This window comes from Leptosomus discolor, chromosome 7 (genome assembly GCF_034619465.1).
Source record: "Leptosomus discolor isolate bLepDis1 chromosome 7, bLepDis1.hap2, whole genome shotgun sequence".
Lineage (NCBI taxonomy): Eukaryota > Metazoa > Chordata > Aves > Leptosomiformes > Leptosomidae > Leptosomus > Leptosomus discolor.
The window spans coordinates 37,116,131-37,130,797 of NC_141397.1; the positions used below are offsets into that span (position 1 = coordinate 37,116,131).

Genomic DNA, 14,667 nt, shown 5'->3' on the forward strand with positions numbered 1-14,667 from the left:
TCTTTTTAAAAATTTATTTTTACGGACTTTAACCATTGCAGTAGATGCTGCGCCTCCGTGAAACTGCTGAAGCAGCAACAGAGCAGGCAGAGGAATAATTGAGGTGCATGAAGTCAGATTCTTGAAGACTAGAAAATGGGTTTAACAGGACTGTCTTTGGTAATCCTAAATTGTAAGCATATGGTAGGTGTAAAGATGCAAAATGTCGGTGGTCAAAATCATCAGGACTGTACTGGAGGGTTATTTCTACAGAGACATGCTGGGGCCATCCAGGGCTGCAGCTTGCTCTGCTGAGCTGGTGCTGGAGGCAGGGGGGGCCCCTGCCAAGGGGCTGAGCCCAGCTGTGTCCCCTGGAGGTACTGGACAGTGTCCTCTTGGGAGCTGACATGTCAAAAGCCAAATCCTCAACCAGGAGGGACATTGACCAGCTGGAGGACCAGGCCACCAGACATCATGTGCTTCATGAACAGAAACCCCTTCAAGGACTGCAGCTGGAGCCCAGTGACCCAGGGCATGGGAATGGGCAGGGTGAGCAGCAGCCCTGCCCAAATGGGCATTGCCCTGGGATGCTGGGCACAGGCACTATGCTCTCACTGCAAATTAAGAAAACAACCCCAACCAACCTTCAAAAACTGAGCTGTGTTTGGAGTGGGGCCAGCAGCTTATCCCCTCTGCTCTGTGCTGGGGAGGTCATGTCTCCATCCTGCACCTCGTTTAGGAGGGACAGGGGAAGACTGGGGGGGGGGGGGGGGGGGGGCGGGGTGTGCAGTGGGCTAGGAGGAGCTGGGCAGGTTGGACAGGCAAAGAGGAGGCAGAGGGGCTCCAACCACAGCTGCTGTTGCTGCCATAAGGGGAATTGCAGAGGAGCCCGGGCTGTACTTCCTGAATGCAGCAGACGCTGAGAAAGGAGCAGGGCAGGCTGGGCCGCTGCTCCGCCCTGTTGCCAGGGCTGCCATAGCCACATTGGGGTGCTGCCAGCTGCTGCACAGAGTACACCAGGCCCTGGCTGGGCCCGTTTGCTTCTGCCACCGTCCTGGGGTGAGGGGGGGACCCGCCGCTGGGTCTCTGGAAGCGAGCAGCGTTTCAGGCCCTGCAGCGGCACCTCCGCTTTGTGCGGAGGGTGCAAGCAGAGCTGTGTCCCGGCTTTGGGCACTGCTGAGCCAACCCTGCTCCCTCCAACAGGGCAGGGATGCTGCTGTTGGCGGTGCATCCTGGGTGGAGGAGCAAAGGTGGGTAAAAAGCTTTCTCTGTGGTGCAGGTTGGCCAGCAGTTGGATGCACGTAATTAGAGGACGTCTGCAGTGCTTTGTGCTTGAGACTACTGCCTGAAGGATCCTTGCTCCTGCAAAAGGATGGCTGCAAAGAAAAAGGAGGTGGTACTTCAGGTCAGTAGGAGCCATGCTTTTAAACATGTGTTAAACTCATAGCAAAGGCAAAGGATGAAGTTCTCGGGGCATCTCAGATTGTGCTGGCAAAGCCTTACTGTGAGGTTCTTGTGGTGGAAGAGCATTTCCGAAGGCAGGAAAATGGGAAAATGTGGCAAGTTGAATCTGTCCCCCAAAGTCAGTGCTGTGGGGTGCAGGTTGCATCTCAGAGCTGTTAGGTGCTGGCATGGGGGTTTGGCTGCTTTTATAGATCAAAATGCATCTGTGTTTCACGGGACAGCTGTTCAGAGGACATTCTGAAGAAGGGAAGTGGGGAGAGGGGAGTTCTCCTGAAGGTCTGGTGAGTATGACTGAACATTTCTGACCAGTTCACTCATTTAGAAAGATTACTGTCAAGGTAGAAAATGTTACAAGGTACAAGAAAAACTGAAAGACTGAAAAACCTGTTTCACAATGATGCATAGAGCAATTTACTCCAACTTACGCTCTGCAAGTGACGTAATGATATTTTATAACTGCCTGCACAGGGGAGAGGGGGTTTCTGAGAGCAATTTAGTATGCAAAAACATTGAAAAAACTGAAGTAGGTCATGAAAGTCTCCTTCAAACTTCAAAACAAGTTCAGTCTTCATGAGGGAAATAGTGAAGGAGATTGGACATGTTGGAGCGAGTCCAAAGAAGTCCACAAAACTGATCAGAGGGATAAAATATGTCTCCTGTGAGGATGGACTGAGAGAGTTGGCATTGTTCAGCCTAGAGAAGAGAAGGCTCTGGGGAGACCTTCTAGCGGCCTTCCAGTGTTTAAAGGGGGCCTATAAGAATAGGGGAGACAAGCAGGGCCCGCTGTGACAGGACAAGGAGTAATGGTTTTAAACTAAAAGAGGGCAGATTTAGACTAGATACAAGGAAGAAATGTTTTATGATGAGGGTAATGAGACACCAGAACAGGTTGCCCAGAGTGGTGGTAGAAGCCCCATCCCTGGAAATACTCAAGGCCAGGTTGGACGGGGCTCTGAGCAACATGATCCAGCTAAAGATGTCCCTGCTCACTGCAGGGGGGGTGGACTAGATGAGCTTTAAAGGTCCCTTCCAACCCAAACTATTCTATGATTATGGGCTCTGTAACCTTGTTTATTAACTGTAAAAATTGGAAAGCGTGGGGTGAAACATGAATGTTTGTGTAAGAAGAGACAGATGAACACTTATTAAGATAAAAATGGTTTCTACTGCTGTTTGTCCTACTGTGTCCATGTGTGATGGGAAAAACTATGTCAACCAGACTTTGCACCTTTGGTAACTAAAGGAAAGCTGGGTCTAGACCTGCAAAAGTATGAGTCTTCACATCTGCATATGGAAGCTAAACCTCATGTAGGACATGAAAAGGTCCTAGAAAAGCTCTGGTTGTATTAGGGAAAAGCCAAGTCCTGGTAGCCTTAGGGCATCCAAATTAGCAAAGCGCTTTGAAGGGTGCCGGCATTACTTTCTGAGTCCATCAGTTGAACTTGTAGCAGAACTCATTATTGCAAATTATTGTCATAAATCATTTGAAGTCATTAATGTTCTGTGAAATACTCTGAGGGTGGTCCTAAGCACGAATGATACCTGGAATAATTAAATTTCTTAGTTCTGCAAGTGTTCTCTGAACAAGTTAGGCTTAGGGTCATGTGCTGAACAGGAGAGCAGACAGAGGTATTTAAACAACTCCCTGTTCTCCGAGTGAGGCAGGGTCCTGGAGAAACTGTACTGTATGACCTCCAGTGACATCTCTGAAAATCTGTAGAAGGCCATTTTTCACTCCTGGAATTCCTGACTTTGCAATTTTAGCAGTCCTTTAATGCAGATTGGTCTTAATTATTGTAAATTGGCTGGCATTATTGCAACTTACTTTCTCCAGTGTAGACTAAATGTAGTTAGGATTAATGATACCAACTGAGAAAGTTATTAGAAATCTTCTTTGTTCAGGATGAACAAAAACAGCTCTTACATTTTTCAGTAAGCTTTTTTTTTTTAACTTACTGTGTTTTTCTAACTCCATACTGAGGGACAAGTCCTGTAAGATGGGGAAGATGCTAAAGATATTTTCCTTTCTAGTAATGGTATTGAAAGCATGGGATACTATGATACGTGGCACAATGTATAGAATTTGTCTAGGGCATCCTTGGTTGGGTAAGTCCCTGAGCAGCCTGATCTAACACTGAGCTTTGAGCAGGGCATTTGACTAAGGACTCCACAGATCCCTTCTAATTAGATCTTTCTATGCTCTCTGTTGTTTGCTGTGTTTTGGAAGTCTTTAGGTAGCAGCTGGTAATTCAGGTAAGGACATGCTGGGCTCAGACCACCCTCTAGTGCCCAGACATCATGAAAGCTGTGTATTTACTAGTTTATTTTACCAAGACTGTAACATCCTAACAAAGTAGTATAGCTTGCCTGCAGACAAGGTGAGGAACTGCTGGTGGAGAATCATCTGGCTTATGAAATGTGATGAGGACTGGGTCTGACATAGGTGTGAGGAAAGGAGGATGTGTGCTGGAGATGAGCATGTTGAAGCAGCACTCTGAATGTTGCATGTCAGTCCCGACCACCACCTCACTGCTGCTTTTAAGCACCATGCTGGCTCTGATGGGAGGTCCCCACTGAGTTGGGACCTAGTGGGTGTCAGTGGCTATGTGGCTCTCCACCAAGTCCGTGCTGCTCTGCACTTGGCCCAGATAGTAGCAAGAGCATATGGGAAGGGGGGAAGGAATGAGAGTTTGAGGTTGAGGGTATCTGACTTCAGCTGTTTCTTCCACCCATGTGGAAGAAAGCACAGCTTGGCCCTGACCAGCTAGTCAGAGGTGAGAGGATCACAGTCAAAAGAGTTTCCTGAGTGCTCCAGTAATACTTCTTCAGGCAGATGTGTCTATCTTAAGTGCAAGCATGAAGTGACTGTCAGTATGTTTGCAGCAATCAGGTAGTACCTGATGACTTTACTGTTGCTTTTACTGTATTTTTAAATTTTCACACAGATTACCATCAATAGCCAGGAGCTTTGGGAAGAAATGCTGTGTCTCAAAGGACTCATTGGTAAGTGTTTGGTCAACATACTAGATTGCTTTTGTTCTTTGTTGAAAGGGCACCAGTACTGCTAGGAGTCAGTTACTCCTGATATGGATGTTCAGTCCATCCCTCCAGTTCTCTTGCCCTGAATGGAAGAAAGAAATATGCTAATATGTGAGACTAGCTGGAGGTTATAGTCTTCTTCATTTATGTGGACATCTGTCATGCAATCAAAGCAGTGCTGGTGCAAGAGCTTCTGGAGTCTCTAGTCCAGCCAGCTGCTTGGAGCAGGACTGTCCTCAGCACAAGGAACAGCCCTGGTTCCTCAGGGTGGAGGTTAGAGGGCTGTTAGGTAAGCCTCATGTGCTCTACCTCTGTACAGTAGTTTTCCCTAGAAAATCTGATACCTCCAAGGTCACAGCAGTGTCAATGTTTCTTCTAAAGACAGAAGAATTATTCTTCTAATAACATTGTCATTAGCTTGTTGTGTAGAGTGATTTCATCCTCTGATCTAGCATTTGAAACCTTGAAAGAGTATGAGAGTTTCTGCTTCAGAATTGAATCCATAGCCTTTCTAGCGCTCAACAGGAGTTCTGCCACACTCCAGACAGAACTACAGGATCAGCAGCCACAAGTTGCAGCTTGGGAAGTTCTGGCTGCACATGAGACAAATCTCCTTCCCTGGGGTAGTGCTGCAGAGGTCACCAGAGGAGACCTCAGTCTTCGGAGGTTTTCAAGATTCTTCTTACTGCAGTAGCACCCTTTTGCAGTCCCCTTCCAAATGATTACACTGTGAAGGGGGAAAGTGCACAAACTAACATGTTGGCCTGTGTCTGAACTGACACATTTTGACCTCGTTCTTACTAATTTTCCTGCTTGCAGTTGTTGATGCATTTCAAGCCTGGTGTGGTCCGTGCAAAACAGTAGTGGATCTTTTCCAAAAAATAAGGAATGAAGTTGGCAGTGATCTGCATTTTGCTGTGGTAAGATCTAATTTAGCACTGCTTAAAATATAAAGTCCCCTGAAATTAGCAGGTAACTTAAGTCTGAAGTAATTTGTCTTTCCAATATTCAGCCAAAATGGTAACAGTCCAGGAGTTCCAGCTTGTGTGAGTGAGCCTGCCAAATACAGGCATCCCTTAGTTACACCAATAAGAACTTGTATAATTAAGAATTTTCAGGCTTCAACTGTTCTGTACGTTTCAGATTTCTGCTTAGGCAGATAACATTATCAGAATGATTAACATATGTGTCCCTCTGATGTACAGGGAGGGTCTGAAGGAGCTGGGTTTGCTCAGCCTGGAGGGCTAAGGGACAGATGTCTAGTAGGGGATTAACAGAGAAGGAAGAGACAGACATTTCTCAGCAGTACACAGCAAAAGAACAACAGACAACAGCATCAAGTTGCAGCAGGGAAAAATCCAAGTAGATAGAAGGAAAAAGTATTCAGCGTAGGAGTGGTTGGACACTGGGACAAGTTCCCAGAGAGACTGTGCAGCACTGGTTCTGAAGATGCTTAAAACTAATGCAGCCTTGAGCAACGCCCTGTAACATTCAGATTAGCCCTGCTTTGGGCAGGATTATGGACTAGAGCCCTTCAGAAGTCCCTCCCTGGCTCAATCATACTGTGATTCTGTGTTTAAATGCCTTTCCTGGCTGAAGGCCCACTCTTGATTGCTGACAGAGCCATGGGCAGCGAGGTTTCTCTCAGAGGCCACTGCTCAGCACTCCCTGCAGCTACTGCTGCTTCTGCTGGTGCTGCCACCGCAGCTCCTCCTGTCACTTCTCTCACTCCTAACAGACAAAAGGCCTTGATTTCTTCTTTATTTTTTTTAGGCTTTTTTCTCTGGGATTCACTCAGGCAAGCTGCTGTGATAGATATCCCTGCCCCACAAGAGCTGCTGTTCCAGCTCCCGCGGGTGACATCTGCCTGCTTCTTGGGTGACTAATACTGAGCTGCAAGTTGGTTGTGGCCCTGGCTCTGACCAGTTTCATTTTGTCCCATAAAACTGGGACCCAGAGGTGTTTTGCTGTACATGGGGGCTGAGTGCCAGCCAGCCGAGAATGTCTGAGACCAGGCAGTTTCATGTGTATTCCTCTGAAGCAGAAATGGTTTCCTAGAAATGCCTGTTTTATTTTACATTCCTTTCAGGCTGAAGTTGATTCCATTGATGCTCTGGAAGAATACAGAGGAAAATGCGAGCCTGTCTTTTTATTTTATGCAGTGAGTGAAAATATTGTTACAGAAGTCGCATAGCAATAAATATCACTTGCCAGTGGGAACAACTGTCTTTTTTGAGAGATACCCTTTTTCTTTCTTGTGTGACAGCACAATTTTATTTGCTCTGTATCTGTTGGTATTTACTGGTGATCAAGTGCTGCATGGATAAGAATATACAGCAAGAGTTTAAATGTGATTATCTTCTGCTTTGCCACCAAGAAACAGAACAATATGATTTTAATTAATTTAAAAAAAAGAGAGGTTAAGGTGTGAATGCAGTAGAACAGTTTAAATTGTACAGGTGGCTGAAAGGCAGACACTGCACAAAGTTACAGGAACTCCTTTAGCTAGAGATTGGTGAGACTTTTTTTTTTTTTACCTGGGGGGAGGCCCATGCAACCTGTGATGGATGGCTATATTTTGTGGCCCTTTCCCCCTCCATGAGTATCTTAGTCATGAAAATGCCTATGACTCACACCCAGGGATCCCTGTGACTTACTGAAACGTGCCTGTGTCTGCAGGTTCTTGTGGCTGACTGAGTCCACAGGAGCAGTGTTCACACCACGTTAGCATGTGGACATGTGTGTGGCCCTGTGCGATCTTCAGGTTCAGTCTCCTGCTACTGCAGGACCTCATTCCTCTCAAGCTGCTGTGGTTCATCCTAAGACTGATCAGGAACAATGAAGAATGTCATTCCAAAGTTTCCCTCTTGTTCTGGAGCAGAGCAGCTTTGTTGGAGAGGAGGGCCTGGTTCATCATATCGTATATGATGTGCTGTTGTGGTCATTGCCAGAGCCCAGAGGGCACCACTTACGAATTTGCTTTTCACACTTTCAGGGAGGAGAATTAATAGCTGTTGTCAGAGGAGCGAATGCACCATTGCTGCAGAAGACCATCCTGGAACAGCTGGCAATGGAAAGGAAGGTTTTAGAATATGGAGAAGAGCACGTGGTGGTAACCAGTCACTAAATCCTTAAATACCTGTAGATAAGCATGCCAGAGGAAAGGTTCAGCTCCCTAGTGCCAGCATACCTCTAAAGCAGAGTTAACTTCCTTGCAAAAATCCTGTCCTCCTGTCTGGACTGACTCTGAAATCTGGTCAGCATGCTGGTTGAGTGTCCACAAGCCTGTGGAGCCTACTGAGATGGAGGAAGCTGGAAAGGGTGATTGTGTTTTTCAAAACCTTTGTCCTCTTGTGGTGGGTTGACCCTGGCCAAAATGCCAGGTGCCCACCAAAGCTGCTCTATCACTCCCCCTCCTTAACTAGACAGGAGAGAGGAGAGAAAAAAAATAACAACAGGTTTGTGGAGTTGAGATAAGGACAGGGAGATCACTTAGCATTTATTGTCACGGGCAAAACAGACTCAACTGAAAGGAAATGTAATTTATTACCAATTAACTCAGAGAGAAGTAATGAGAAATAAACCCAAATCTTAAAACACCTTCCCCCCACCCCTCCCTCCTTTCCCGGGCGTAACTTTGATCCCAATTTTCCTCCCTCCTCAGGGAATGGGGGTTGGGGTCAGTTCATCACACTGTTGTTTTCTGCTGCTTCTTCCTCCTCAGGGGGAGGACTCCTCATACGTTTCCCCTGCTCCAATGTGGGGTCCCCCTCATGGGAGAAGGTCCTCCATGACTTCTCCAATGTGAGTCTTCCCACGGGTTCAGTCCTTCATGAACTGCTCCAGCGTGGGTCTCCTCCATGGTGTGCAGTCCTTCAGGAACCGACTGCTCCAGCGTGAGCCCCCCTCATGGGGTCTCTGGCAGCAAACCTGCTCCAGCGTGGGCTTCTCTCTCTCCACGGGCCACAGGTCCTGCCCGGAGCCTGCTCCGGTGCAGGCTTCCCATGGGGTCACAGCTTCCTTCAGGTATCCACCTACTCCGGCGTGGGGGCCCTCCACGAGGTGTAGGCAGTCATCTGCTCCACCGCCCATGGGCTGCAGGGGGACAACCTGCCTCACCGTGATCTTCACCACAGGCCGCAGGAGAATTGCTGCTCCGGCGCCTGGAGCATCTCCTCCCCCTCGTTCTGCGCTGACCTTGGTGTCTGCAGGATGTTTCTCTCACATATTCTCACTCCTCTCACTCGCAGGAATTACTGCTGCGCAACAACTTTTTCACTGTCTTAAATACGTTATCACAGAGGCGAAAAACGCTGTCGCTGATGGGCTCGGCCTTGGCCAGCGGTGGGTCCGTCTTAAAGCCGTCTGGCATTGGCTATATCTGACATAGGGGAAACTTCTAGCAGCTTCGTACAGAAGCCACCCCTGTAACCTCCCCGCTACCAAAACCTTGCCATGCAGACCCGTTACACCTCTTGATGACAGGAAAAGTAGTACATATCATCCAGCTCTGCAGGATGAAAGAGAAACTCTACTGTGACTTCTCTTGACCTGTTCACCTACCCTAAGCATTTATTTTATTCCTTAAAGCTACTTTCCTAATCACCTTCTAATTCCAGGATCTCTAGCAGGTCTCTGTGATTGCATTTTTCAGGCTGTGATGAGGGACAGTTCATTGCAGTCTTACTCATTTTTGTTTCTTGGTGTGACTGATTCTGTGGATTTCTGCCTGGAGCCTCTTCCAGAACTCTGCTCATCTTTCTAATCTAAAGCTCCAGGGACCTGCTGCCTGTCCTCTGGAACTCTGGATATCACTGTGTGATCAATCAGTGTCCCTTTCCGCAGCTCTACAGTGCAGTCTGTAGTGCCTGCTGTAGAGCCCTGGGCTATTGCATGGCAAATGTTCTCCCTCTAGCAGTGAGCTCTGGTGTCAGAGTCTAGAGCCAGCCCAGCAAACTCCAGCAGCCTGCTGTTGATAACAGCATTACGAAAAAAGTGCTGCCTTTCGTTTGTTCTGAACTCGCTATGTGATAGTATCAACTAATTCCTCCGTAGTTCTCATATACCAAAGCAACTCTTATTCCCTAGTACCTTCTCCATGTCACTAATGACTTCTTTAGACTGCTATTAAATCTTCTGTCAGCCTGGGGACCTTTTGTTGTCTTAAGTGTCATGACCCTGTTTTGGTTCCAGATTCCTAGACTGGGCGCTGCTGGTACAGGGTGTATCCTTGGAGCAGCTGGGCAGGCTTTGGAGCTGAAACCAGAGCCCCAGGTCTACCCCTTCCCAGCCCAGCTGGTCTGCTGAGCCACTGCCATAGGGACTGTCTTTTTGTGTGTGGTCTCCTGTCTTAAGGCATCTTCAAAGCACACTTGATTGTTTTGGTAGCTGCAAGCTCCCTCCACTGAGCAGCACTCTGGTGATGTTGGCTGGCCTGTTTCTGTGAATGCTTTTTCCCCAGCTCTTGCTAGTCAACTGATTCAGAGCTCAGAAGGTGACCCTGGACAGGTAGGTCCTCCGTTCTCACTGCTGAGCTGGCCCTGAGGACAGCAGGAGGACTGGTTCCTGCTCAGTTTGAGATGGAAAGTGGGGACCTGCCTGGCAGATGCTCACCTAGAGAGTAAGGACGCTCAGGATGTTCCTTGCTCATACACGTGCTCTTGTTGCTAGGTACAAGACAGAGCCTTCTCCAAAGAGGAGGGAAACGTGGCTGCTCTTCCGGAAAGAAAATGAGAAGGCCAAGTAGGTAAGGCAGCCATAGCTGTAGAGAGCTCTTTGTGCCCTTAGTATGTGCCTTTTCTAAGGCTGGAACCTAAAGGGTGATTCGGCTGCTGCTGCTTTGACACCAGAGAGGCCATTCCCCCACCACAGGGGCCATTCCCCCAAATGGGCACAGCATGGGCTCTTCCCCCAGCCTCTGACACCAGAAGACAAGATAGTGTCATCTCAAAACAGTATGTGCAGGCACAAATTAGAGATCAGGGTAGCTTGGGTGTCTGATGTCCTTAAACTCTTAAGTATTTATCCTTCCAGTGCGTGTTTTACATTTGTCACTACCAACTGCTGCCCTTGCCTCCTAGCTTGGTGAGGGCTCCTGGAAATCCCACGTGGCTTGCTTCTGCCTTGAACAGCTGAAACACTGAACTAGCTGCAAAGGCTGCTCAACTTTTCCAGGTGGTTTTTAAAAGAAAGAACGTTCGGGCACCAAACCTTGTTATACTGGCTTTTGCCTTGTCTAAAATTAACCCTGTACTCCCAAAGGCTTTTGTCTCTCACCCAAAAGTGACACTTTTTCTTGGCTTTGCTGGGACACAGGTGCAAACTGGTGCTGTGCATACCAAATCCTGAGAAATCCCCCAAATGCTGGGAATTGTAGCAAAATCCACTAGGCTGTAGCAATGCATGTCGATCTCTTTTTTTTTTTTTTTTTTTTTTTTTTTTTTTTTTTTTTTGACCCGTTACTGATTTTTCTCTTTTTCTTTCCCTCGGAGGGTAACGCACCCGTCGGTACCAGGCCCGATTTCCCGGGTGTCGTCGTGGAGCAGAGGCGGGATGACCCATTGAATTAAAGGATTTTGTGCGGCAGCACGGCCGGCTCTGTCTTTCCCGGCAGCGCGGGGCGCCGCGGCCCCTTTAAGGCCGGCACAGGGGAGGGTGGCCGTGCCGTGCTGCGCCTGCGCAGGGAGGCAGCGGAGGGGGCGGCGCCGGACGCGCGATGTCCCGTAGCCCGGCGATGGAGGCAGCGTCGGAGACGGGCACCTGCCCCGCGGGAGCGGAGGCCAAGCCGTGTCCGGAGCCGCCCGGGCACCGGTTGAGCGCGGCGGAGCTCGACCGCGAGCTGGAGTTCCGCAGCGAGCTGGTGCGTGGCGAACCCCTGCGCGGGCGCGGCCCCGGGGCGCGGCTCTCTGCCCGCCGCCGCGCTCCCGCCCTCCGGGTGAAGCGGCCCAGGGGAGGCGGGTGCGGGCGGGCTGCGGCGCCCCGCGGTGGATGCGCGGCCGGGCCGGGCTTCTTCCCTCAGCGCCGTTGGCGGCGGCGCGGGCCCGCTCAGGCAGCTGTGAGGGGCGACGGCGGCCAAACCCCGCCGCTGTCCGGTCCTGTCGGTCAGCGGCGTTTGTTCCTCTGGCGCGCTGCCGTGCGCTGGCGACAGACCCTAGGGAAACTTCCACCGTGTTGCGTCCTTCCCCGAGAGGTTCTGGGTGGGCAAACCGGAGGTAACAGGCGCCTTGTACTGCGCGAGTGCTAGAGGAGCAGGTCAGCAAGAGTTTAGAACAGTCCTGCGCCCTGGCAGAGGCCGTGCCAGACCCTAGCCGTGTAGCCAGCCGGTCTCAGTTTGTGGACACCGAGGAGGTGTGGGGATAGAACAGCAGTGGTTAGGTGGGTAAGAGAGAGTGCTGGGGCTAGCCTTCCCGCTGCAGCAAAGCTTCATTTTCAATAATGTGTGGCTCAGATAAAAGTATCTTTATTTTTAAAACTATGGGGTTTTTCCCTGTTAGTAAGCAGTCAGGAAAAAAAAAATCTTGTGGATTGATGTCTGTCTGTATTAGAGAAGCAGTGTAACATTGGCAGTGATCTTTAGAAATAATGGTAATTAAAAAAAAAAGGTATTTCAAATCTGGGCACGGGTCAGAGAACTGTTTTATATTTTTGATACCAGATACCTATTGGTGTTCTATCTTGCAATGCTGAATTTCAGAAAATGCATTTTGAATAGGAATACTTGTTGTATATATGGTGCTTTTCTGGGCAGAGGTATGTTGGAAGGAGTACACGTGTAGCTGCTTTTTTTTTCTTTAGTTAGAAAAATGTTTGGAAAGTGGAGTAGGCAACCTAAACTCAGTCTGGTTTCTGATGTACAGATTGATGACAAAGAATTTGACATTCCTCAAGTCGATACCCCTCCCACACTGGAGAGCATCTTAAATGAGGTGAGTGGTCCATCAGACATGCAACTAGCTTCAACAGGGAGGAGCTGAGATGAGGCAGCACATGCTCCTTTGGCTCTTCTCATATTGTGTTCTTCCTGGGAAATCAAATTGTGTAACTTCATTATTTCCTGATGCTGAAAGCTGACAAAACACATGCTCAGTTGAGTAATTGCTGTACAGTGTGTAATATGGAATTTTGTTTTTTTTCAATCAAAATATCCACAGCTGAAACATGAAGGATTTCCATCAAACTTAAGCATGTTCACCTGTGGATTTGGACAGTCACCTGAAGACTAAACAGTCTGTTAAAGATGAGGGTTATGAAACAACTTTTTTTTTTTTTAAGCTATAAGTCAATGCAGAGAATTCTGGCTAGTTCTTAAGTTGTGGGAGGAGATGAAAACTAGATTCCTCACAATTCCATTTATATCGTACATTTCATGTATTTAGCCCTCTGGCAGATGTAATGATCTGCCTCAACATCTGATGTTCCCTGTATTACCTTGCAGGGGAGAACTGACTTTGTCTTGCTTATATCCAATTCAGTGCATTTTTTACAACAGCCAGATGAGTGCGTGATTCTTGGAAAGGAAAAGAAGGGCATGGAAGTAAAGATAAACTCCAAGAAAACAGGGTTTTTAACAAACTGAGGAAATTGGTGGTTTGACTTCCTAGGAAGCCAGTATAAAGGGAAAAGAAACCTGGGAGAAGTGGCAGTTCTTTTAAAAACCTGATTTAAAGATAAAAGTATAAGGTGTCCCAAACAGATACAGTCTAGGAATGAGGGGGAAAGTAGAAGGGGTAGGGTACAGAGATATGTCCTGTTTCTGCTGATGCCTTGGGTGATAAAGGCAGAGAGAACTTACTAAATTTGGGTGTACCGAACTGTAAGGAGATGCAGTCACATCCGTGTCAGAGGAGTAGAATCCAAGTCTTAATCTTGAGACGTAATCATGAAGGAAGTGTATCTCAGTGCAGACAAATACAAAGTCTTACTCTAGTGCTATTTATCTTGGTACATATTGGATGAGAATGACTGGCAAAGCATCTTCTGAAAAGGATTTTAGTGGAGAACAACCTAACTGAGCCAAAAAGGTATACAGCTGCCCTGGAGAAGGAGACACTTAATGGGCACAGGACTGCCAGCTGTAAGACAAATGAGGAGCACCTGTTCTATTTTCTACATGTTTGGCATTAGGTGGGGTACTGTGTTTGCTCTCTCTGGATCTGTGCTTCAAGAACAACAGGAACTGTACTGAATTTAGAAAACATCAGGGAGAATGACTGTTTAGAAAATACTAGAAAAAAACCTCTAGGCTAAGCCTGAGAGGAAAAAGAGACATCACCAGCAGCAGAGCACAGAGAAGAGCAGAATCAACCCATGTAGCAGCTGGAGGGACTGCTGGACTGTTAGCCACCACTTGGTGAAGTGCTGGCATAGATGATAATAATTCTAGGCCTTCTCTCGGCAATTGGAGACTTTTGGCAACAGCATAAAGGTCTGTTAAAGTTTTGATGAAGTAGATAATATCTGGGGAAGAAAGATTAGTTGAATAATATTCTCTCCAGCCCACTTTTGTGATTACTGTGAGTTCTGGAAACCGGTTCTTCCACAGAATCAGTCTAGTAAAGTAATACATAGTTCTGTTTTTAACATGGACTATCTTGTTCACTCCTTCTCAATTTTTCTGCTTAATTGATGCTGTTTTGCTAACATTTCAGTTAGGGTGTTGCGTGTTTTGAACGTTTAGTAAGCTGTGGTGATTCTTCTTTCAGACCGATGATGAAGAGGAGTCTTTTATTTTGGAGGATCCCTTTCTCTTGAACATTGATAACACGGATACACACTCCTATGACACATCTTCTGTAGCAAGCTCTGACAGTGGGGACCGGACACACCTGAAAAGGTACCATAGGACTGATCTACTGGGAGGTTAAATGATTTTTGAAGGATCACTGCTTATATCCATTACAAACAAATTCTCCTTTTTTTGAGTGGGTAGAAGGACAGTCCAAAGCTAAGGACAGTTGAAACTTCTTAAGGCAACCTCCTGCTGCTTCCTCCCTGAGCTTTCCTGTGGGCGTGCCATTGGTCTATTACTTGGGTAGGAACCCTTTAATTGCACATCGTGAGTTTTGTCTCCTGCTGTTATATCCTAGTGCTGAAGGCCCAGGGGGATGCTGCAGGGACTGTGATGAAGCTCCTTTTGACAGAACAGTGTTATCCCTGCAAGATCAAGTAGGCAAAGATGGGATTTGT

The 14,667-nt window shown here is 47.6% G+C and overlaps 2 protein-coding genes across 2 annotated transcripts in view; both read left to right on the forward strand.

The window, feature by feature from the left end:
- The first annotated feature begins 1,301 nt into the window (after nt 1-1,301).
- NME9 (NME/NM23 family member 9) lies at nt 1,302-10,215 on the forward strand. The gene is made up of 6 exons (XM_086468547.1): nt 1,302-1,384; nt 4,389-4,446; nt 5,302-5,402; nt 6,572-6,643; nt 7,478-7,594; nt 10,153-10,215. Exons 1-6 carry the CDS (start codon nt 1,352-1,354, stop codon nt 10,213-10,215), a joined length of 444 nt encoding a protein of 147 aa, XP_086324673.1. The 5' UTR covers nt 1,302-1,351.
- A 1,000-nt stretch (nt 10,216-11,215) lies between these two features.
- VPS8 (VPS8 subunit of CORVET complex) overlaps nt 11,216-14,667 on the forward strand; it is an 84,066-nt gene continuing 80,614 nt past the window's right edge. The window contains exons 1-3 of the mRNA XM_086468502.1: nt 11,216-11,341; nt 12,339-12,407; nt 14,184-14,314. Coding sequence (XP_086324628.1) covers nt 11,216-11,341; nt 12,339-12,407; nt 14,184-14,314 — 326 coding nt within the window. The remainder of the gene's footprint in view (nt 11,342-12,338; nt 12,408-14,183; nt 14,315-14,667) is intronic.

Excerpts from the sequence above, each read along its gene's own strand:
- NME9 (XM_086468547.1), top strand. The coding sequence starts at position 1,352 with ATGGCTGCAAAGAAAAAGGAGGTGGTACTTCAG. Across the intron at positions 5,403-6,571 it reads GTGATCTGCATTTTGCTGTG|GCTGAAGTTGATTCCATTGA; the intron begins GTAAGATCTAAT and ends CATTCCTTTCAG. Across the intron at positions 6,644-7,477 it reads CTGTCTTTTTATTTTATGCA|GGAGGAGAATTAATAGCTGT; the intron begins GTGAGTGAAAAT and ends TCACACTTTCAG.